At 33.5% G+C, this 26,551-nt stretch overlaps 1 protein-coding gene across 3 annotated transcripts in view; it reads left to right on the top strand.

The window, feature by feature from the left end:
- The first annotated feature begins 1,660 nt into the window (after nt 1-1,660).
- Nucleotides 1,661-26,551, top strand: part of LOC124370947 (C-1-tetrahydrofolate synthase, cytoplasmic) — a 70,500-nt gene continuing 45,609 nt past the window's right edge. Inside the window, exons 1-4 of one of the 3 annotated variants that reach the window (XM_046829265.1) lie at nt 1,661-1,722; nt 14,159-14,208; nt 15,934-16,132; nt 24,012-24,148. In XM_046829265.1, the coding sequence (XP_046685221.1) occupies nt 14,165-14,208; nt 15,934-16,132; nt 24,012-24,148 (380 nt within the window). In that variant the 5' untranslated portion in view covers nt 1,661-1,722; nt 14,159-14,164. Of the gene's footprint in view, nt 1,723-4,690; nt 4,847-11,390; nt 11,410-14,158; nt 14,209-15,933; nt 16,133-24,011; nt 24,149-26,551 lie in introns of those variants that run through there. The other 2 variants (XM_046829261.1, XM_046829256.1) reach the window with 2 other exon arrangements.

Raw genomic sequence — 26,551 nt, 5'->3', positions numbered from 1 at the left:
GTCTCTTATAACATTTTTTTAAAATATAAAAAATAACCGTTAAATAAATGGTACTTTTTCAAGATTTATATATATATATATCTATAACAGCCTGTTATAGGAAGTAGTCACTTCTGTCGGTCAGTCCCTCGACTGCCTTTCTATTTTTTATAAGATTAGGAAAAGAAAGATTTCAAATGATTATTTATTTAACTTTTCAAATAATCAAGAAAACAAAAACACTTACATTACAATACAAACATAACACTAAAGTTGGAAAAAGAGTTGTGGTATTCATTTAATCAAAAATCTATACTCCTAATTTTCATAATTGAATACTTGTTTACTTGTCTGGAAATATAAACAAATTCATGTTTCAGTTTTCTCCCCTGACATAAAAACATCAATAATTTACCAACATGACTTCATAATTTACCCATAATAGTAAATATAAAACCATTACAGGCCATAACAAATCTATTAGTGCCACTTATTTACATATACGAGCAAAAGTTATTGCTGCATTTTTGCTGTATAGTTACTTTATGATATTATGGATGTAGTGCAGTTGTTATTTACAATACTTATTACAGATCTAGTGAACAGTACCAGCAGTAAATAAATAGCGATAATGACAACTGGAGACTATAAAGAAACAACAAGTCTTGTTACCGTACTCGCCTCAACTCACCTATGTCGGCTTCGAAATATACTGAATATCGTGTATTAACATTTTAGGGCCTCCTCAAGATTTGAGCCCATGATCTGTTAGAGACCCGAAACTATACCCATTAGTCTACAGAGGACGATAAAGCAGTAAGTCAAGTAAATATTAAACTTGTACCATGGTGCATGAAGGAGAAAGTAACACACAGTAAATTAACATAATATTGCTGTTTAAGAACATATTATAATAATAACAATAAATATGTTCATTTAATAACGTTCATCATTCAAATGTGGGAAGAACGAGCGTTTATATAATCACCTAGTACTGTTTGACACTGTTTAAAATAAAATACTTCATAAGTAATGTTTTATGCTGTTTATAGGTGAAAGCGGGACGTTCTTAGTATGTGTAGATGATAAAACCACCTGTTGGCATTGTTTTTGTTTACTCATTTACACTCATCGGTTCCAGTCGTTCCACGCCCTATCGCTCGATAGTGATGAAATAACCGAACGGTTTTTATAACCGACTAATGAGTCAGTCATTTCTGTCGTTAATCGGTTATTTTAGTCGAATGAATAAAGTATTATTTTTTAATTCAATCCAGTCCAGATTGACTGATTCACTTAATTGTGTAGACTTAACATTAATCAGATGAATTAGTTGAAATACCGCACCCGATTTATTTAGTAATATTATAGGTTTTTATTCTTGTTTCAGAGTTTATTTGCACATTACCATTACATTTAAATAAGTAGGTTGTTGTTCTGCTTAACTTACTTTTAATATAAGGAATTTTCCTATTTTATATTAAAACCTTATCATTCACGAAACACCTTAACTATAAAATCTACATAATCCTTTTATTTATGTCTTATAATAAAGTCATACATCTGATGTTTGATATGGAAGATCTTCAATTTGGAGTTATGTAGGTAATGTTTGCAATAGAGCATACAAAAGTAAATTAAATTAAAAAATAATCATCAGTTATTGTTTTTTGACATTTATTTCATTTCAAGAATTTTCAAATTAAATCACAACTAAGAGTGCATTAGAAGACAACAAAATTGGTAAGTTATAAATAAAATATGAAGAAAATAATGTAATATAATATATTACCTAAAATTAGTAAGTAATAAATATAAAACATAATAAAAATGTCATCACTATTGCAATAACATTACTTTAAGTTCTAAGAACAAACAATGGTAGGGTTGAAAAATATATGTAAACACAGATTGACAACTTAAATGGTATGTTTCAAACACAGTGCACTAAGTTTTACTTCTTATAAAATTTTCGAAGGAACCATTCAAAAACAAAAAAAAATGAAAAATTAACTCACTGTATTTACATTAAGTATTAATGAATAATTAGAACATATAAAACACACAAACAAATTAAGTTAAACTATCGTATACAAAATTGTTACAAGCAGTTTTAAAACAAATGTTTGAAACAATTTTCATTTGCGTTAAAAATACCATTTTATCAACCACTGTATCACCTACATCACCGTAAATTACGCAATGAACAATAAGCTTAAACACAGTAATCACAAATTCGGTACTGTGTTCGTCCGCGTACTGTACTTATTAATTGATAGAGATGGAGAGTAGAGGGATGGGTTGGGGAAAGGAACCATTCCTGTTGAGACAGGAACAATGCGCGGGCAATATACCGTAGTGATAATGCAAAAAATCGGCCCCGAAAATGCTAAACCGGATTTGAAAACGAAATTATGTAAACGTATTATTACTTTCGTTTATTCATTTTAGTTACATAATTTTGAAATGTTATATTATCATATAATAGCCTATCTAATAGGATACATTATAGGGTAATGTAACTATTAATTACCGTTGAAATGACAATATTATAATTAATAATGTTAATTACGAATCACCAAAGTGAACGAAAAGTAATCCCTTTATTACCAGACTTGCGTAACTAAAATAACTGATTAGAATAACGACTAATTCAAGTACAGACTAGGTATGCATGCACAATCAGTTAAAACTTACAGAAAATTAGTCTTAAGACTAATCTAATTGCAGCAGAAATAACCGACTAATCGATAACAAAATAACCGAACTAAACAGTTATTTTCATTCATTTATTCCCACCAAAACCACACGAGCTCCTCCCGTTTGTTTTCAATGGGGTGATCGTGACAGGCGGAGAGAAAAAGTGGGGATGGAGGGGCCCCTCCTGCCAACTAGAGATAGCCCGCGTATTAGAATAGTGGAATAAGCAGTCCGCGCGTTCTCGCTCTGTACTCCTCTGAATTTAATAGAGCCTGGTGGTGTAATATGTATATGTATGTATATGTATAAATGTAATATATATATTACATTTTCAAAGCTGGATGCTGCAGGATGCAGCGCAATTAAATTTATTTCATTGAACCGTGATTTTACAACGTAATTAATGGCAGGCAATTACTCTTGTCTACATACAAATAAACCAATACAACGGAGTATCGAAATACCAAAAAAGACGTAAGGAAGTCTAATGTAACAAAGTAACTTCGTTACATTCAGTGGCGTAGCTATAAAACATTCGAGGGTGGATTAAACATCCAGGAGGATTAAAAAGAGCCCTACTTAGCATAGTAGTTAAAGAATTTATCTTCAGGGTCTCCAAACACAAAATCAACAATTATGTTGAGTTTTTTAATTGCATCTTTCGTATTAAAATGTAAACCAATAAAATTGTTTCGTAACATTATATTTGGTTCATTGCATTTTCCAACTGCCTTAATCAAATAAATATAATTTGTAGGTTACATTACCATTAGTTAGAAATTATTCGATAATTTCCATGTACTATAGATCAGATCAGCATTATAATCGCGTACGCCAGACGACACAAAATGACACTATTATCAGGCTTGGTCGAAGTTGCATGCACAATTTCAAGTCTATAGCTTATTTCTCATTCTCTATATATCCAACAAACAGACAGAGAAATATATTGCTATTGCTATAAGTTAAAACTTGATCGTAATAATTTGAGGTTATTAAAATATGAATACTTAACAAAGTGTTTCAAATACTAAAGTTCTCAAAAGAAAATACGATAAGATATCAAAGGACATGCCACAGAAAGGAGATATGAGTCAACCAATACTGCAACCTATTTGTCCTATTAATTTGAATATATTCCAATATCACAAAAAGATAACTGGATATGGTTATAATTTATATTTATGGCATTTTTATGTATACTGAATTAGCTTTAGACTTTGAAAATTATATAATGTGTTTTTTTATTCAAATTTGTTTTTATTAAAGCTTAGTTTAAATGGGTAGATTTATCGTATTTGAATTTATTTGTTAATTTCATTTGCTTGAGTGTTGTTTTCTTTTGTTTTTCTAAGAAAGTTGGAGCCTCTACACAGGCAGTTCCTTGCCTTTTGAGGTCCTATTTTGTTTTCTTGAATTTTGTTTATTGATGTACCCTAGCTGTATTAAAATAAAAAAAGACATGTTCATATTTCTTTAATAAAAAGTAACATTGTTTTATTTTTATTCTCATGTCAATTGTGTCTACAACTAAGGAGCAATGTTTGTGTTTGTGCTTAAGGTATAAATGATGTTTATATAATTTTACTATTGTACATATTTTCAAGAAAATAAATAATTTTTCTATTCTATTCTAGATTATGACATTTTATTCGTTGTGCACCATCTCACATTTTGTAAAGTATCTTTGGAGTTATAAAGAAAGTTCAATATTAATATAATTAATTCGATATAATTTCTATGTTTTGCAGATAGGCCTATGTTCGGATATAAAACGACTCATTAATTCGGATATAAAACGACTCATTAATTCGGATATAAAACGACTCATTAATTCGTAAGATAATAGAAATCAGAACCGTTCCGAACTGAGGTCGCTATCAGCCGCATGTACAGGGTTTGTCAGGAAATGTTCGGGATTTATCGGTACTGCTCGGCTCTGCCCCCACTCTTTCTCTCCGCCTGTCACGATCACCCCATTGAAAACAAACGGGAGGAGCTCGTCCAAAACCACTAGCTCGATCTGGATCTGGTATTAATATACCGAATTCGAAGTCCGAGCCTTATCTTTCACAATTAATTCTGAAATCTGAAGAATAGTTGTTCTAGTTATTAAAATTTTCACAGACAGCCACAATTTTGATTCTTCTTTTTTGATAGTCACACTGTAAGTGTTATTTCTATGTTTATTAAATCATAATAAATATCGTATTGATTAGATTGATCTTGGTTTCTATTGTGGTTATATAATGTATAGTTTTTAGAGCAGAGGTAAAGCAATTTAACCCTAGTACTGGCGGCTCTATTTTAACAGCCTCGCAGACGTTTCTTATAATGTATCACATTTCATAACTGTTAGTACAAATATAAACTATTATATGTCAATGTATTCACAACTATTATGGAGAGCATTATAATAACAATATCTTATTGTTTCCATGGAAACATATTTTTGTTCTTTTTTACAAAATGTAAGAAAACATTTTTTGGACATTATTTTTGTAAATACTCCGTTGTGTAACTGCTTAGCAATAAAGCTGTATATCAAAACTGTAAATGTATAACTTATTCAAAATTTTGTCCTGATTCCAAAAATATATAGTTATTGTAACTTTTACCTCAAAACGTATGTGTTTCAGGGCTTTGTATAAAAAATGCGTATATACTTATTTTTTTAAAATGCGTAGATTTCTAAATAAATATTATTTTTCGTGGGTAAACATAATCTCATGACTGCATTTTTACTTAACTTAACTTATACAAGTATGACAGATAAAACAAAAATAAAATAAAATAATAAATTTTAATCTTACCTTATATACATATGTACAATATATACAGTTTCATTTTTCACTCAGCGTCACTAGATTTATCGGTCTCTAAAGTTTTCACCCATACTAAAACTATAACCTAAGAAAGCTAAAAATACAATAATAACAACACTTAAACACTATAAAATACAGTTTCCACAAATACAATTGGATTCATAACCTCAAACACAAAACCCGGCACTTGTTTACAGTTTCACAACAATGTGGTTGACCCGTACTACGTTCACGTCAGCTGTCATAGAGAACGATGTTTTACGATAAACAAAGAAGACAATAATCGAAGTAAGATTAGTAAATCGGTACTATAGTTTGTGTAATTTTGTATATAATTTGATATATGCTGTTCCAGAATATATCAAATAAAAATCATTTATATGACCTTAATTGCCTAAAATTTCAATAACTGTACATGTCTACTTTGGCAACAAATATTCGTTGCTGCCAAATCGGACGGGCCTTTGGCGACAAAAATTCGTTTCATACCAGCTGGAGGGTTAATAAACAAGTGTAATATTATCTGTAGTCCATAAGGTTGCAGATCAATTCTAACCTAATCTTGATTGGGAAGTAGCAAGCCTATTTTTTATTGTTATTATCTAATTCACGATTTCTGTTGTTTCAAATTAAAACAGAATCTAGGCAATTTAAAATTAATTGAACAAACAAGTTTAATGTACGATAAGCGATCCAGTTTTTATAGGGATTAGTACAATCATTGATACTTAATATTCATTTATCAAACTTATAAATCATATCAACATATATACAGTTTTAATAACAATCATATTTTGGTACTTTGGGATTATACCGACCACACCCAGACATGAATCGTTATTTGACATTTTGTTCTACTGATTACTAGATTAGCGTAGAACAATATTTCGTCAATATAAAACAGGAATTGTCTTATCACAAACCCCTCCCCATCCTCAGATAGAGGTCAAAGTCGAGCGGTCTAGTAGATAACGTGATTGCAGAGTCTTGCCGCCCGTTCAGCTGGTTCGTCGCTTTGTTGTACTTCCGTATTTTACCTCTACATTTCTCCAAACACAAAAATTCAACAAAAACGAACATTACCAAACTAAAACTAAACTCTTTATTGAAAAAACACTCAAAACTTGTTTTTATTCTTGATCACATTCCGCCACCCAAAATGCGAGTGCCTCCGGCCATCAGCGCGGGGCAGCACCAAAGGAACAAGAAAAACATCCCTCGAGATAGTACCTATCAGTAAAATATCAAATTCTAGAGGGGCTGATCAGAAATATAAATTGAATTGTAATGGAAAGGCAATTATGTACAGTGCAAATCATGTGATGCCGCGCGGCCTGCCGTAATCGGGATTCTCGAGAAAGATAAGATAACAGCGACAAAAATACCGATCACAATACTTGGAAATGCTTGTAAGTTTGTAATTTTGCAATTAAAGAGTTGTTTTTTTTCGTTCTATCATGTCTATTTCTATAAATTTATATTTTTGTGTTCTTCATACTGGTGTGGTCGGTATAATCCCAAAGTACCCATATTTTTAATTAAAATAACTAATACAATGCTCATAGTGAATCTAATAAATGAGCTCTAACAATCAAACAAAGGAATAGAACTGGAAATAGAAAAAACCCTAAAAAATAATGAAATTATAACAAACGTTTATAACAGGAAATACAAAATATGCGTAATTATTTATGTTTTCTAGAAAACCATACTTCTCCTCTGTATTGCTGATATGCCACTTTTTAAACTTCGTTTCACGGTTCTCCTTCGACTGTTCGAGCTGTCTGTTATTACCTATAAAAGGAAATTTATTATAAGAAAAACTGTATAGTTTTACAAGTTAGTTATTGTTCAAAAATCAGTATCTGTTGGTTATATCGAAAGTTATAATTAAATAATATCGTTTGCCAATATCAATATAAAAACCGGGTTCGCTTATTGTACCCTACCCAAACTAAATAATAGAGAGTCAACTGAGCATTTTTTTACACATCTCTGCCAACCCTAGAACTGGCTTTCAGTAAACATTACATTTACTGACTAACAGGGTGTAGGATAATAAGCAGTCCACCATCACAATTAAATCATAAATATTCATGCTTATCTAAACTACTTAACCAAAATGTTGAACCGAATTATGTTATAGGTATTTTATATCACAGTAAAGTTCAGTTGTTTTTGTATCTATAAAAGTAATTATTTAATTTAATGATGAATAACAAACTATTTAGACTATGTGTATTTATAACATTTCATGTAATGAACAAATTAGTGTAACATTTAGTTACTTTTACTATTTTTAATGTAATGTTTCTGACAACTTGTGACACAAATAAAGCATGTTTATCACCATAGTCCTTGTTGCCATTACCCAAATACTATAGAAATTTAATTTAATTAATTCAAAATAAATTTTATTAAAATGATTTTGTATTTGGTTTTATGATTTGATTTTTGTGATGGCCGCTTACCATACTCGTGCAAGCGCGCATATGTTTATAAGCAACATCTAAACCACTACCTGTGAATAGGGGCGTCCCACAAGGCTCTGTTCTTGGCCCTGTGCTCTTCATACTGCTCAGCAATGACTTTCCTAGATATCTCGAAGAGTACAGCCAGGTAATAATGTACGCCGACGACACGGCCATGCTAATAGCAAAAAAGATACCGAAGAACTTGAAATAGCCTCATATGTGTCATTAAGCCTAGCAAAACAGTACTGTGAAAAAAATGATCTGGTGTTAAACGAACAAAAAACCCAACAACTTATCTATGGACGAAGAAACACAGATCTTTCTGGCCTACCAGATATACAAATTAACTATGAAGTTAAATACGTAGGAGTCATCATTGACAGCAAATTAACCTGGAACCCACACATCGATCAACTAATCAGAAAGCTCAGCAGTAGCACTTACATTATCAGACGCATAAAAAATATCAGCAACATTGAAACAGCTAAAACTGCTTACTACTCACCATTTGAATCCTACCTGAGATATGGATTGGTGATCTGGGGCAACTCCTCCCACTCAAACCTCCATCGTGTCCTGGTAGCACAAAAAAAAGCTATTCGAATACTAGCTGGCCTAAACCCATCTGACTCCTGCAGAGCTGCTTTCACTGAACTGAAGATACTTACAATAGTGTCCTTATACATATTCGAAGTTATCTGCTTTGCCCAGTCCTGCAATCTTACAAGATTAAGAGGGACCCACTCCTATAATACGAGACACGCTTTACAACTTTGCACTGCCCACTCACCGCCTCACCCTGTCTGAAAAGAAGCCCAGCTATATGGGACCAAAGCTGTATAACCTACTGCCAGACCACCTTAAAGAAATAACAGAAGAGAGACGGTTCAAGAAAGAAACTCGACAATGGCTCCCTAGATCGATCATTTTACACCATAGAAGAATTCCTCAACTGGAAAACTTATTTTTAAATACTATATGTTGTTATTTAATTGTTTTTTAGTGTATAAATGACTCCATTGTATTTCTCTAAAGAAATCATCATAAAGATTCTATGACTATGACTATGTACGGTGAGTTAAAAGTATGGATACAATGTTTTTTTTTATGGATAAAGATGAAGCGGTAGAACTCGGAACACCTTTCTAGGAAATAGAATTTAACTCTTTAGTCACTGTTACAACTTTGCCCATTTCCCCAAAATGGGATTCTGCGGGGGGGGGGGGGAGCGGCTCAAAATTTAGAAATGTAAAGACCCACTAAGTGACACCTTATTTGAAAGGTCTTGATAAAATAAGAAGAACGGTGGAAACTGGAAATTAATTGAGGCAAAACCTGAATATCCACATTCAGAAGGTAAATAACTTCAGTAGACAACCACTTTTCTTACAAACTCTAACCTTTATTACAGTTATTACCTGCAGCAGGACAGGCCTCTCTTATGTTATCAGTTTTAAGGAAGTCCAGTATTATGTTCAGTTTCTGGTTGGAATTAACAAAGTTAAAAATGTGTTTTTGTGATAATTTACATTGAAATTGAGAGTTTAGGTGAACCAGAGCATATTATGATCTTGATGGTGCAGAGTTTATGGAGACCGGGTGAGATCTTATGTTGAAGTACAGTAAGGAATTTATTTAATGACATTTATCACAATCCTGTATCTAAATCAGGAGTTCAAAAAACAATCCAACATTTCCAGGAAACAGGCAGCATTAAAGACTGCCCCAAACCTGGACGACCAAAATCTGCTACAAACGAAACATTGTCACTTAACGTTTTACAGTCTGTTATGGAAGAGCCTCATTCCTCAACAAGAGATGTTTCTCAAATATTAGGTATATCTCAAACATTAGTTTGTTCAGTTTTACATGGCAGTGGTTATAAAGCGTACAAACTTTGTTTAGTTCATGACCTAAGTGAGGACGAGGAGAATTTTGTGAAATAATAATGCGGAACATTGGTAACAATACAATTAGATTAAACAACATTGCTTTCTGAAGCAAAATTGTACATCATAAATGCTTTCACTAAGAAAGCTGTAGCCTTTTATTTTAAAAATTGCGTCTGAAGCCAGAGATATCTGCTAGTATTACATGTTTTATATATATATATATATATATTTATACAGAGTATCCCACAAATAGTGTTAAACGTTTTATTTTACATTACTTGCCAATTTATGCACTGAACATTTTTAAACTCTACACAATGAATAAAGTAGGGTTTAAAAATATTCGGTAAAAATATCAGCTCTCTAGCAATTGTACAAACAAAATGGTGACATATTGAATTCACCACATTTGATCCTCTAGAGTACTTTTTTAAGACACTTACAGTTTCTAACAAAAGATTATTCCACTTAGTTATTGTTAGATTGATAGATGGTTCAACTCCTGAGTAGGGAACCTGAAATTGTCTAATTGCTTCTGTAATGTTGCCAAAAGCAATAGCCCATGCCCAACACTTCACGTTTATAGCACAAGCAATATTTTTCAATCAAACAGTTGTTTTCAAAAATATGCATTATTAAACAGCTCTTATTAAAAACTGCAACACAGTAATCAAATCAGGTACACTTTGATCTTAGCCAAAAGGCTGAGAGGGGCGTGTGGAATTGGACCGGTAATTCAAGATATGAATTTTTATAGGAAGTAAAATTTTCAATATGTCACCATTTTTGTTTCAACAGTTGCTAGAGAGCTGAAATTTTCACAGAATATTTTTACTTCTTGCTTTATTAATTGTGTAGAGTTTGAAAATGTTCGGTGCATAAATGGGCAAGTAATACAACATCAAACGTTTAAACCTCTTCATGGGACACCCAATTTTATATATATATATATATTTTTTTATGATTTTTTTTCTAATGAATATTACATAGTACTTAACAAAGTTTTTCAAATTACACATCTAAATTTTCAAGTATAAGATACAGTATAAATCATTAACCATCCAGTAAAACAAAATTGTAATACTTTTATATTAAAAATATGGTAAATAAAAGTAACATTTGTATTTCATTTGAAACTATTCTTAACAATGAAAGGTTCTAGTGTTTTTTGTCATTTCAGTTTTTTCTCATTTGATACATAATGAATGTATGACTATGCAGAATTGTTGGCATTTAAAAAATTTTAAATATGAAACTGGGATCAGTTGTTATACTTGGGATAATAAATCTTTGTTAAAATATTTGGTCTCATATTTTATTGGTATCAGGAAATATTATTGATGAATGTGCTTATTTATATGAACATATTGTAACTAAATGTTATGAGTTATTATGTGACTAATCATTTCTTATCTTATTAAGTTTCCAAGTAGACTATTCATTATTTCAGTTATAAAACACTGTAACATGTTTGGTCAGAGATTAATAGTTCTTGAGTTTGTTGTGGCCATTTTCAGAACATATATTTCGTTTATTAAGGTAACTGCATTCTTATATAATTGAAACTGAGAAATCTGGTGATCAATTCTATAATCTAATATATAATTGTGTTTACTATTTTACTACTTAAGTACTTTTTCTTGTTTGTCAGATGTGTTGATGAACAGAGTATATGTATTGTATATTGCTGAGTAATTACAGCAATTACCAGATAATTGTTTAAGTGATGGTTGTATATGTTAGCCCTGGTACCTTAATGTGTGGATAACAAATGAAAAGCCAGTTATAATAAGACAGTATTGGTGGCTCAGATAATCAAACAAGTTGGTGATATAACGGACTATGTAACATACCAGATAGTTGTTTTATACCAAGAACTACAGAATCTGTGATAGTGCACTATTATTAACATTGGTTATTATATTTATTGAATACAGACCATTTAATTTATATTTATTTCTTCATGTCGTTGAAAATACAAAAATTTACATCTAATTATACATAAACATAATTTTTAAGTACCTAGATGTGAGTTTATTTTTTACTTTAACTTCCAATTGTTTTATTAAATCTGTCTTTTACATGTTGGGTTTTGTTTAATATCTATTAGATAAGAAAGTGATCTGCTAAGATTTTATACCTTCATTTATAAAGTACACATCTATACACATCTAAGAAAAAGACTGACAAACTATTTGAGTTCTGTGGTTTACTTTATCTGTTATTGATTATTTTACAGCCTTGTAACGTGTTGTAAACTGAATGTTGAATAGTTGTTATAATAGTCCACAAACAACTGTCTTCAATTCAATCGTAGTCAGTTATAATGGTATCAATGAAATTCTTCAAAATGGTTATTAATAGTTTTAGGCAGATTTGTGAGAACGTCTGCATATATGCAGAAAATTATAAAACACGAAATCACATTTTACTCCATTATCTTCATTGGATTCTTTAAAGTATTTTTGGATTTGGAATAAAACAAGAAAAGTTGTGTACTTCTATGATTTTATTATACATAAAGGTAGTTTTGAGTTATTCCTCTTGAAAAATGTCAAGAGGCTGCAATATTGAATTTAACGAATGGATCTAAAACAACTATTTAAACAGTTTGAGTGTTACATAATTTGCAAGTCTGTATACAGACATTTGATCCAAAAGTAATCAATAGTTCTGAGATGTATAAAATCTTAAGTATAGCCGCCTAGTAAATGTATGTACAGTAAATGATTTTTTTTTTAAGAAACTAGAACAATGGATAGGAATGGATAACAGACATGTTTTCCTATGAGTAGATTGTTCAGTGATGTTGGAAATTTCTAAAGTGAATGATTTTGGCCTGGAGTTAAGTTAAGTTTGTAGACACAAAAGATGAGATCATGTTTTGAAAGGCCCGGGGCAGGGAATTGTCCATGGTGCGCAACGTGAGTCAGATCAACAACAGCTACAATATCTAACCAATTGTCAACTGAGGCAGTATAGTGAGGGGCTTGTAATGGCAGTATAGTCCTGTCACAGGAGGAGTGAAACATATTAGTTAAGTATTGTTGGTCATTCATGTTACTATCAAGTAATTCAGTCTTCCATCATAATGACATGGGTGTAATGAGTCATAAAGTCAAGAAAACCTGTTCAAACTTGGCGAGCTAACCAAGGCAGAGAGCTGTGTAACAAACACTGACCAACATATGTATTCCGTTAACAGTGACACCCAATAAAATATATACTACCCTCCATTCACTCCGTCCTTGTCCAACCACAACAATGCCATCTGGTTACAAGAGCTGCGGGGCCCATACTGCACCATCACCTTTCTCAGGACCTCCTCCTGATTGGTCTTCAGGCCCTCGTGTATCGGCACCCTGGTACCCTTCAATCTCTTCTTCACTCCATCTACTGCCCTTCAATCTCTGTAGCCAATGAAGTGGACGATGATGGGCCTATGTCGCTTTCTTATGTCGGGCTCAGGCCTGGGATTACCTCCGACTCAGTAAGACCTGCAGATAGCATGGACCAGCAGTTCAACACCAAGCTTGTCCCGGCATAGCTCCATAACAATCCAGTCAGTTAGTGCCTCTCTAGTAATCTCCTCTATTCCAAAAATTCAGATGTTGTTTCTTCGTTACTGCTGCTCCAGCTCATCCGCTCTCCCTGTCAACTAGTTGTCCAACTGCCGCACCTTCTCCGACAAGAAATCCACCTTTTCTGCAGAGCTTCTTCAGCTCCATGGTCAGCCTGGTGACGAGCCAGGTGATAACGTCATTCCCAGCAAAATATTTCTTTATGCAATCAGCAATAACTGCAGGGTAGACCTTGTTTATCAGTTGGTGCCATTGTTGTTGATCCCGAGCGGCTTAATGCAAAACCAGTTTCTTATCAGACAACTTAATTGGTACTGGCTGATTTATAGACCTGGATCTTAACTGAGGCGTCGACCGAAACATGAAATGAAAACTAACTGAAAACTAAAATACACTTTGTCTTTGTAATGAATCACAGTATAAATGGTAGTTTAAGATAGAGAGAAGTATTCACAGCAAACTGGTGCTAAATAAATTTTTAAATAGAGTGAGATTTGCAGTTAATATATCAAAATAATTATGGAGCTGAGATGGACATGTTTTACTTGACTTGAGTCATCCCCTCTACCGATTTAAAACATAAATACCAATGGTTTTAGTCAAAACCTTTTAATATAAAGAAGTATTATTAACTTTTATATAGTACCAGTCATAGGTGTGCACTTTATGCAGCTGTCCATTATATTTTTCTTATGTTATGTTTTCAGAGTGAAATGACAGGCACAGCAGTTATTCTATCTGGAACGGAAGTTTCCAAGTAAGTATTTCTGTAAGTCCTTTACAATCTTGATACCGGTAATTATTTTATTTATTAAAGACCTAACAGGGCCTTATTGAAATCATGTTGTCCATTGATCTGTGCAATAACTCTTTATTAGGAAGGTTCTAGAAACCTGAAACGGGTTCTCTTCATCCAAGGAAGACTATTGATTTTTGGATCAAAAGGTCAAAAAGCAGTACATCTCTGCTCTGCCATCGATACTCTATTGTATTGGTTTGTTTTTATTCATCATTTTACTTGGTTTTCTTTATTTTTTGGTAGTTATAAACACGTCAGTGTCAAAAATTATTGTTTCAGATATTTTAATAATATTGTACAAAGTTTGGGTGAAAAAATGTTCTACAATACAAAAATAAATGTTCAAATAAAAAGTTTAAAAATAATTAATATAAGAACTACCCGGTAAACCCTTATTATTTCAGATAAGTAAATTCTACAATCGCAGTAGTATTTAATAAGTGCAGAGCTGTTTTCATGATGACACAAAAGTTGTTGCAATACTTTTATTGTTTTCAGAGTTCTGGATTGAGTTTCATGTAATATTGTGGTATTTATGTCAGATAATCAAGATATCTGCTTGACTTATCATTACAATAAAGATTTATTTTACCATAAATACTGGCAGAGTGATAAGAATGGCAACTGGAGATTCGGACAACATTATATTTTTGCTTGCTTGGCAGCCAATTTATTTGACAGATTTGTTTTGTTGCAAGATCATTACATTTTCAAATAGATATGATGGACATGTACCTCACGATAGAAATTTAGGAAAATATCTTAACCTCAAAGAGCCCATAATTTTTTCTATATATTATTTACTTCTACAAAATCTCATATTACTGCATGCATTTCAGAGCTTATGTTGAAAGTAAAGGTATAAGTACATAAAAATTAACAAAGTGTAACATGACATATACCTTTTTTCAGTGAAAGCTACAGAATAAGACAATAATAATTAAACTTACTTACTGTTGCATATTGAAAAGTTATTAACAGTATTTTTAGGAAGATAATGTTTTTCACCTTTTTTATTTAGTAACATGTACCACTGTACTAAACTCATTCAAATAAGAATTTAAAATATAAAAAATATAGAAAAATCCACAGAAACAAGCAATGTGTTGTTCATGCTCACTGAAAAGGGATGACAGTGGTTTGGAAATATAATCGTAATAAAGTTTTGAAAATCTAAGATGGCCAATAATTGCTAAATATTACGTCCTTTTTAGAAATTTCAGATGTACACATCAAGTCTAGTGTACTATGATGATGAGACTATGAAACTATCAAGGGCATTTGTAACTAAGAGTAACTGCATGTTTCTTTTTATATTTTGAACAAAAAGTACTTAGGTACCATACGCAATTAGTTTATATATATAAAACAGAGACTAACATAAACCTTTAAAATTAAGTTCTAAACAAATGTAAGCTTCTAGACAGCTAATTGAATAATTTGTACATTTTAGGCATTTAATTGAAGACTTAATTGAACAGTTCATAAATTGTCATTTTCAGTGATGCCTAAATCAGGTTAGCATGATGATTTTTCATATTGTAATGCAAGAAATGTGAGACTGCTTCCAGGAGCTGCATAAGCAATGCCTAACACTACTAGAGTTAATGGAGATTTTGTAAATTAAATTTTTACTATTAATTTATAATTTACTACATAAATAATTTTGGAATAAATATACAGAGAGATGAGACTAGAGATGGCAGAAGAAGTAAAGAGACTGAAGGAGAGTTTGCCAGAGTTTGTGCCTCGCCTGGCCATCGTTCAAGTGGGCGGACGTGAGGACTCTAACGTCTACATCAGGATGAAGATAAAGGCTGCTAGTGAGATAGGAATAGAAGCGGAACACATCAAGTTACCAAGGTCCACCACTCAGTCCCAGGTATGTCTTGTTAGTGTTTTGGTTGTAACCACTCGCCAGTTCGATTTGGGCTTCCTGAGTATTATGAAATAATACTATTTAGATCTAATATAATGACTGTATTTTTAATGGTAGTCTTTACAATATGTTTAGTATAGGAGACCATGGCTTCAATTTGTCAATAAAATGTTATCAATTCATACAAAAATAAGTTTATTGTTCTCACAAATTCATATTTTTTGTAAACAGAACATGTGAAATAATTTACATATATAAAACATTCAGCTAAACAAAACTGTAATAGCACTAGCACATACTTACATAACAGTATTCATTGTAGTTGTAGCAGAACAATTCACAAGAAATTTTTAGTGTAGAGATAGTGGAACAAGAATATTGGAATTGTTCATTGTAGTTGTAGCAGAATAATTCACAACATGTTTTTAGTGTAGTGATAGTGGAACATGAATATTGGAATTGTTCATTGTAGTTGTAGCAGAATAATTCACAACATGTTTTTAGTGTAGAGATAGTGGAACATGAATATTGGAATTGTTCATGGTAGTTGTACAGTAGGACCTTGATATATCGAACCTCTAGAGGATTTACAAAACTTCGATATATCAAGAATTTCGATATAATGAGGTTCGATATATCAAGGCTGTTTGGGGCAGACTTCGATATATAGAGGTTTACAACTGTTGTTGTATTATTCATTATATCAAGGTTAACTCTGACAGACTTCGATATATAGAGGTCCACACCCACTACAAAAATACGTACAGTACAATTAAGAATCGTACATTACTTTATCGGGAAATATGAATAATAAATTATAACAAGTACACCATACATCAATTTAAATTTATTTATTTTTTAACTAAACGTATAGAGTAATATTATTACATAAATATGAATATGAAATACTGTAACGTCTTATAAAGTTATGTTGTACAGTATAAATACACAAGTCTGAAATACGGTTCTACTGTACTGTATTTTAAATGTTAAAATGCTACTGTAATGTAGGCTTACGTACATGTTATAAAGAGTTTGCAAAACTTATTTACTGTTGTTAAAAAAAATCTGAAATTGTAGTTTGTCTACCTGTGAAAGTCACTTTGTCCAACGCGTCGTCTAAAATGGATAAAGACTGGATTATTTTGTCATCCATAGACGTCTTCTTTTGGAGGAAACTTTGCAACGTGCGAAGGGTGGGGTCAGGCGTTTCGACTTCGTTGTCGTCATCATCCTCGCCGTCCTCGACTACACTGTCTTCTACACTCGTGTCCTTGGAAACGGATGCAATAATGTCTGCATCGCTTAATTGGCCGCAAGTAGCAAGCTCGTCTTCGATGGCCACAAAGTCTTCGAAAGACAGCCCTTCCAAAGTAATGGCCTGAGTCACTTGTCTCCACAGTACAGGACTAGCAAGTTCACCGTTATCCGTTTCAACAATTGAACAGTCTTCTACAACACTTTCCTCTTCTTCGTCAACTTGCTGTTTAAAGCCACTTTTCTTGAAGCAGTTCTTTATAGTATTTTCGGTAACATTGTTCCACGCCTTAGAAGCCATCCACATTGCATCAAGTATGCTTATTTTTGTAGGGTTCTTGTCCTCGAGGTCACGAAGGAAGAGGCGTACAACTTCCTTCCGGTAATGAACTTTAAAGTTCTTAATTATTCCTTGATCCAATGGCTGTAGCTTGGATGTGGTGTTTGGAGGTAAGAACTCGATTTTTACGTTTTTCATTTTTGGGATGTCACCGTGAGCAGTAGCGTTGTCAATAAACAAGAGTATTTTTTTCTTCATTTGTCTGTCCAAGTCCATTAGCCATTTCTCAAAAACCCCTGAGTTCATCCATGACTTTTTGTTTGATGTGTAGTCCATTGGAAAGCTTTGAACCCCTTTGAAACACCTTGGATTTTTAGATTTTCCTATCATCAATGGTTTAAGCTTCACGGTGCCAATTTGATTTGTTCCAAGCAGCAATGTAACTCTTTGTTTACTATTCTTACCTCCGTGGCAAGTGTCACCTTTAAAAGTTAAAGTTTTGTCAGGAAGACACTGGTAAAAAAGACCTGTTTCGTCGCCATTAAAAATATCGACAGGTTTGTATCCCTTGACAAGATCAGGCAGTTTTTGCAACCATTCTGTGCAAACATTGTCATCGACACTCACACTTTCGCCAGTCACCTTTTTGAAAATCACTTCATTTCTTTTTTTAAAGTTTTGGAGCCAACCGTTGCTTGCTCGAAAGTCAGGTTTATTTAATTGCGCAGCAAACTGTGCTGCTTTTTCTTTTAAAAATTGGGCCACTTACAGGAAGGTTTTTATCGCGGCACTGTTTTAACCACTGATAAACACTTTCATCTACGTCCTTGAATTCGGGTCCTTTTATTCTCTTGCACGAAGTTCCTTGGCGTTCATATTTTTCTCTATTTTTCAATATGGTCGATAGAGTATTCGCTGGTATACCAAACTCCTTTGCAATGTCACTTTTTTCTTATTCCCGGCGTCCACAGTCTCTATAAGTTTAACTTTATCGTGATAAGATAAAGTTTTCCGTTTTGCCATCGCACTTTTAAACAAAACAGTGTCACAGTTGAAAATCTGCCACACACAATAATTCACTAAGATAACCTCAACTCGCACTAATCGCGGTAACGTCCAAATTGAACTGAGGGTGGAGTGGTGATCCACCACTGGCGTCTACAGAAAACAAAGGGAGTGTCGGTGGTGGGGGTTTCAAGTCTCGACATGAAAAATACGGTACCTACTCTACTTTGATGGTTGTTCGTTTGCACAACACGACAATACAGTACTAAAGTTCGTTTCGTTGATAAACTGAAACTTCGATATGTTGAGGTAATTATAAGAAAACTTCGATATATAGAGGTAAAAAATAGGCAAAATTATTGGTGAAAATTCGATATATTGAGGTTATTTACTTGAAATCTTCGATATGTAGAGGTAAAATTAGCATTGAAGTAAATGGGACATTCAAGGGGAATGACAAAACTTCGATTTATCGAGGAATTCGATATATTGAGGTTCGATATATCAAGGTCCTACTGTAGTATAATTCACAAGAAGTTTTTAGTGTAGAGATAGTGGAACATGAATATTGGAATTGTTCATTGTAGCTGTAGCAGAACAATTCACAACATGTTTTTAGTGTAGAGATTGTGGAACATGAATATTGGAATTGTTCATGGTAGTTGTAGTAGAATAATTTACAAGAAGTTTTTAGTGTAGAGATCACTAGTGGTACATGAATATTGGAATTGTTCATTGTAGCTGTAGCAGAACAATTCACAACACGATTTTAGTGTAGAGATAGTGGAACATGAATATTGGAATTTTTCATTGTAGCTGTAGCAGAACAATTCACAACACGTTTTTAGTGTAGAGATAGTGGAACATGAATATTGGAATTGTTCATGGTAGTTGTAGTATAATAATTCACAAGAAGTTTTTAGTGTAGAGATAGTAGAACATTAATATTGGAATTGTTCATGGTAGTTGTAGTATAATAATTCACAAGAAGTTTTTAGTGTAGAGATAGTGGAACATGATTATTGGAATTGTTCATTGTAGTTGTAGCAGAACAATTCACAACACGTTTTTAGTGTAGAGATAGTGGAACATGAATATTGGAATTGTTCATTGTAGCTGTAGCAGAACAATTCACAACACGTTTTTAGTGTAGAGATAGTGGAACATGAATATTGGAATTGTTCATGGTAGTTTTAGCAGAACAATTCACAACACATTTTTAGTGTAGAGATAGTGGAACATGAATATTGGAATTGTTCATTGTAGTTGTAGTAGAATAATTCACAAGAAGTTGTTAGTGTAGAGATCACTAGTGGAACATGAATATTGGAATTGTTCATTGTAGTTGTAGCAGAATAATTCACAACATGTTTTTAGTGTAGAGATTGTGGAACATGAATATTGGAATTGTTCATTGTAGCTGTAGCAGAACAATTCACAACACGTTTTTAGTGTAGAGATAGTGGAACATGAATATTGGAATTGTTCATTGTAGCTGTAGCAGAACAATTCACAACACGTTTTTAGTGTAGAGATAGTGGAACATGAATATTGGAATTGTTCATTGTAGCTGTAGCAGAACAATTCACAACACGTTTTTAGTGTAGAGATAGTGGAACATGAATATTGGAATTGTTCATGGTAGTTGTAGCAGAACAATTCACAACACATTTTTAGTGTAGAGATAGTGGAACATGAATATTGGAATTGTTCATTGTAGTTGTAGTAGAATAATTCACAAGAAGTTTTTAGTGTAGAGATCACTAGTGGAACATGAATATTGGAATTGTTCATTGTAGTTGTAGCAGAATAATTCACAACATGTTTTTAGTGTAGAGATTGTGGAACATGAATATTGGAATTGTTCATGGTAGTTGTAGTAGAATAATTCGGAAGAAGTTTTTAGTGTAGAGATAGTGGAACATGAATATTGGAATTGTTCATTATAGCTGTAGCAGAACAATTCACAACACGTTTTTAGTGTAGAGATAGTGGAACATGAATATTGGAATTGTTCATGGTAGTTTTAGCAGAACAATTCACAACACATTTTTAGTGTAGAGATAGTGGAACATGAATATTGGAATTGTTCATTGTAGTTGTAGTAGAATAATTCACAAGAAGTTTTTAGTGTAGAGATCACTAGTGGAACATGAATATTGGAATTGTTCATTGTAGTTGTAGCAGAATAATTCACAACATGTTTTTAGTGTAGAGATTGTGGAACATGAATATTGGAATTGTTCATGGTAGTTGTAGTAGAATAATTCGGAAGAAGTTTTTAGTGTAGAGATAGTGGAACATGAATATTGGAATTGTTCATTGTAGCTGTAGCAGAACAATTCACAACACGTTTTTAGTGTAGAGATAGTGGAACATGAATATTGGAATTGTTCATTATAGCTGTAGCAGAACAATTCACAACACGTTTTTAGTGTAGAGATAGTGGAACATGAATATTGGAATTGTTCATTGTAGCTGTAGCAGAACAATTCACAACACGTTTTTAGTGTAGAGATAGTGGAACATGAATATTGGAATTGTTCATTGTAGCTGTAGCAGAACAATTCACAACACGTTTTTAGTGTAGAGATAGTGGAACATGAATATTGGAATTGTTCATTGTAGCTGTAGCAGAACAATTCACAACACGTTTTTAGTGTAGAGATAGTGGAACATGAATATTGGAATTGTTCATGGTAGTTGTAGCAGAACAATTCACAACACATTTTTAGTGTAGAGATAGTGGAACATGAATATTGGAATTGTTCATTGTAGTTGTAGTAGAATAATTCACAAGAAGTTTTTAGTGTAGAGATCACTAGTGGAACATGAATATTGGAATTGTTCATTGTAGTTGTAGCAGAATAATTCACAACATGTTTTTAGTGTAGAGATTGTGGAACATGAATATTGGAATTGTTCATGGTAGTTGTAGTAGAATAATTCGGAAGAAGTTTTTAGTGTAGAGATAGTGGAACATGAATATTGGAATTGTTCATTGTAGCTGTAGCAGAACAATTCACAACACGTTTTTAGTGTAGAGATAGTGGAACATGAATATTGGAATTGTTCATTATAGCTGTAGCAGAACAATTCACAACACGTTTTTAGTGTAGAGATAGTGGAACATGAATATTGGAATTGTTCATTGTAGCTGTAGCAGAACAATTCACAACACGTTTTTAGTGTAGAGATAGTGAAACATGAATATTGGAATTGTTCATTGTAGCTGTAGCAGAACAATTCACAACACGATTTTTAGTGTAGAAAAGTGGAACGCGAATATGAGAATTGTTCAGTTTATATGTAGCAGGACATGCTTTTGACAAGTCTTCTGACTAAATGTTGCTGATCGTACAGCTGATCACTCTACATTGGAATGCATACATTACAATTGATCAAACTGAATGTAGTGGAAAATATATACAAATATTGTTAAGCCTTGACTAAAATACCATTATGTGTAAGTTTTGCTAAAGTTTTCATTTGGCCAGTTGTTAGAGTCTATTTTAATTGTGTAACTGTGCGAACTGCAAGTAAAAGAGAGTTGGAAGACTTATACAACATGATTTAAGAATATTTGAAGTAAGTACAGTTTTGAAATGTTGCCGCTGCCTGTTGCACTTTGAGCATCAGCACTGTTTACTTGCATATGTTAAGAAACCACAGCCACCGTTACAGAAATGATGAACTGTGTATAAATTTGTTAGTATTTAAAATGTCTCCTCTGATTAAGAATCCTGCTTGACTGCGAAGTACTTGCTGTGATTAGTTTCTTAGTGTTAATAAAGACATGAAAACAATGCATTCATTATCATGTTAGTAAAGTTTATGTAGTAAGAGCTATGAGGAAAGGAATGGTCTGGGAATGTGTTTTAAATATGTAGACACAAATATACATGAGAAGGAAAGAGAGGTGATCTTTAATCATTAATGAAGATTTTATACAAAAAGGTTATGAAAAAGTAATAGAGGACAGATGCTTTACAACTGTTACAGCCGTTAAAGAGATCCTTCAGCAACATTAAAAAATACCAGTTGCAATGTACTTTGGAGTTCTCCTGTTGTGGTATTCAAAGATTATCGTACTCTTGACACCTGATATAGATACAGAGGACTCAAGTCAAATAATGAGAACAAAATATTTGTGTTATGACTCATTGAGTTACTAGAGACATTGGTTACACATTGACATGTTAGGCCCTTTGCAAAAAAAAGAAGTTAAAAAGAACAGTGTCATAGATGTTTGATACAAGTAAACTATCAAACAAGCAAACCAAGATCTAAACTAAAATACCATTGGTTTGGTGAACCATTGCTTTTTGTTGTTTTACTATAAATGACTGTGTTTAAGAAATGACAGATTATGTTTACATAACTAATCCAAATTGTAATTTGATCAAATAGAGTATTTCACGGCTGCAGGAGAAAAATCCTAGCCACTTAAAAGTTGACATGAACTTTTAAATCAGCTGTTGCCTACAAACAATAAAGGCTGAGGCAGTAAAAAGTGTATTTCAGATAGATATAAATTGATTATTAAAAAGTAATTAATTGTTATAGGTGGAGAATTATTTTTATACTTTGCAGATGGCATTAATCTTAAATTAATATATTTTGGCTGAAACAATTGTGGCTTGGAGATATGAGATTGTACTCAGCGGAGAACATGTGAATAGAAGTAGGGTTCACTGATGATTAACTAGACCGTGTTGAATATAAGGTCTGACTGTTATATTGTTTGTTAGTTACTATAGTACTATGTTATAAACTTGATGTTATGAAAAGAGAATTATACCTCATATTTCCATTGAATACAATGAAACACATCAAATAGTTTTATGGTCAAATATAAATATATGCAAAATATAGGTATCAAAAGGGGTAAACACGACACATTAAATTTGTATCATATTAAATATTAGACACGGGTATCCTTTGACAAGTACGTTATACAAGGCTTGTTGATTAATTTTATTTTCGTTCTCAAAAAGAACTAGTATTTTTAATTTTTTATATTTGTTGTATAATTAGTTCATTATTACAATCTTCTGTATATTGTTTCAATTTCAATTTTAGTATTGCAAAGTGTTTATTTAAATGTTATTTAAACATAGTTGTTGATATGAAATGCCATCCATACAGTTCCTACTGATTTTGTTTTTCTGTAATGTTGAAATGGTGTTTTTTTTCTGGTGGTGTTAAAATAATGTGCTACTATAAAAAGCAGTTTAAATTACTTTGTGGAAAAATATTCTCCTGTACTTATAAAAATTTGTAATTGTTTATGTAATAGCTTACAAATATTGGTAGTAAATTATTTGTCCTTTGTTGCAGCTACTGACGAAATTAAAAATGTTAAACGAAAACCCTAACGTACATGGGATCATCGTTCAGATGCCTCTGGACTCAGAGAACAAAATAGATGCACATCTTGTGACTGACAGCGTTGACCCAAGCAAAGATGTGGATGGGTGAGTTTTTAAAATTTTTATCCATAACTTGTATGGTCAGCAGCTCATACATCAACTCTTACTGTGTATTACTATTGCACAACTGGTGACTGAGAAAGGTTCACTCAAGTAAGACTTGGATGGGCGAGTTTTTGATTTTTCTCCATAACGTGTTGGTCAATCCCACATATCCATACATCAAAGATTTAGATCATCCGTTTTAGATCATGCTCAGTCTTGTCTTTATGGCATTTTCGAATGACAACTACATGTTGAATTTAAGTTCTTTAATATTTCAAAGGCCTTTGCCACTTTTTTACATGAATCTTTTCTTCTTAAACTCAAGCATATTGGTTTTGATCAATTAGCAGTTTTTGTTATTCAGTCCTATCTCAACAATAATGGGAAATAGTATGTTTTTCAATGGTTCCTTCTCTGAATTTAAAGTCATAAACCGTGGTGTTCTTTAGGAACTCATCCTGGAATCACTACATTTTTTATTTTATATACATGATTTGCCATTAATACAAGGCATGTTTTTAAAGTAAGTACCGTTTTGATATAAAAAAATCAACAAGTAAATTTTTCAAACAAAACTTTATTTACCTGAAAGAGCATTCTTTCCTCTACTTCTCTACATAATTTCCATTATTATTATTAAGGCACTTGTTGTACAGGGTCTGTATAATAAGTAACCCGACTGACTTCAGGAAATTTTTTATTGGCAAAATATGTACAATTTTTCTTAAAAATCTTCAAAGTAGTCCCCATTGGAGTCGATAACACGCTGATACCGTATTTTCCAATCCCTGAACGCTCCCTGGAAGTCGGCAACCTTGATGTTGTCTAGAGCCCTCGTCGTAGCACGTTGAACGTTTTCCAGAGACCCGAACCGCGTCCCCTTAAGGTGTCTCTTGATCTTGGGGAACAGAAAGATGTCCGGTGGTGCCATATCCGGGCTGTAAGGAGGCTGTGTCAACGTTGCCCTCAACTGTTTTGCCAACTGTTCAGTGACGAGCAGGCAGGTGTGCGACGGTGCATTGTCGTGATGGAGAATCCACGAATCGGCAATCTCCGGACGGACTCGGTGAACCCGGGCGGTTAGTCGACGGAGCACCTCTCTGTAGTACTGGCCGTTTACAGTTTGACCGGGTGGCACAAACTCTTTGTGAACAATGCCTTTCACGTCAAAGAAAGCAATGAGCATCAACTTCACCTTCGATTTGCTCATGCTCGCTTTTTTTCGGTCGTGGTGACGCCGGTGTGTGCCACTCCCAACTCTGCCGCTTCGTCTCAGGATCGTATTCAAAAACCCACGTCTCTTCTCCTGTAATAACGTGGTTGAAAAACTCTGGTTCGGTTTGCAGTCGATCAAGGATTTCCGAAGCGACAGCAACACGACGCTTCTTTTGCTCATCAGTCAGGTGTTCGGGTACCAGCTTCGCGCAGATCTTCCTCATGCCCAGATCGTTCTTAATAATGTTTTGAACGGTCATCTTATCAATTCCGACCTCATCTGGGATAGCCCGAATGCTCAGACGACGATCACTGTTCAACACATCACGCACTTTTTACACATTTCTGTCCGTGTGACTCGTTGATGGAGGACCGAAGTGCTGTTTATCATGGACATCATCGCGGCCCTCCCGGAAATTTTTGTGCCCCTGAAACACCTGAGTTCTGGACAGAGCATCCTCACCGTAAGCCTCTTGAATCATTTGAAGAGTTTCCGTGGCCATTTTCTTGAGTTTGACACAAAATTTAATGCTAAAACGTTGCTCGATCGTTCTCTCCATTTTCACTCCGACGGGGTATCTGAACATGCACTCCGCTCTCGCTCGATACTCCGCTAACTCTCCAAGCGCTTGGAGGCAACTGCTGCAGCCCGGTTCCCTTTCACTAGACCCCCCACCACCACTACAGCACCAGATACCGGTTAGCAGACGCTTTGACGGAGCGGGGCAGGCTCAGTCCTGTTACTTATTATACAGACCCTGTATCTTGGGACCAGCTTTTGTATGCTGTCGTCAAAGAAGCTTGCCGCCAGATTGGACAACCACTGTTGCACAGACGTTTTTACTTCTTTATCATTGGAATGACGCTTCCCCGCCAAATGCGTCTTCAAATTTTCGGTACCCCCGTGAGCACAGTTTCTGATAATTTAAACGTTCGGACACAATTTCGTAGAGAACACTTCTTGATACAGCAGGAAATTTTTCAGCTAAGGACGAAATTGTGAGCCGTCTGTTCTCTTTCACTTTACAGTCCACTTTTTGAATGAGATCATCAGTAATGACTGAAGGTCGCCCACTTCGTTCCTCATCATGAACGTTTGTGAGGCCATCTTTGAAGGCCCTAACCCATTTCCGCATCATTCCTTCACTCATAATGTTTTCACCATAAACTTCACTGATTTGACGATGA

The sequence above is a fragment of the Homalodisca vitripennis genome, chromosome 1, assembly GCF_021130785.1.
Source record: "Homalodisca vitripennis isolate AUS2020 chromosome 1, UT_GWSS_2.1, whole genome shotgun sequence".
NCBI classification, from domain to species: domain Eukaryota; kingdom Metazoa; phylum Arthropoda; class Insecta; order Hemiptera; family Cicadellidae; genus Homalodisca; species Homalodisca vitripennis.
This window is presented reverse-complemented; position numbering and strand designations above follow the sequence as displayed.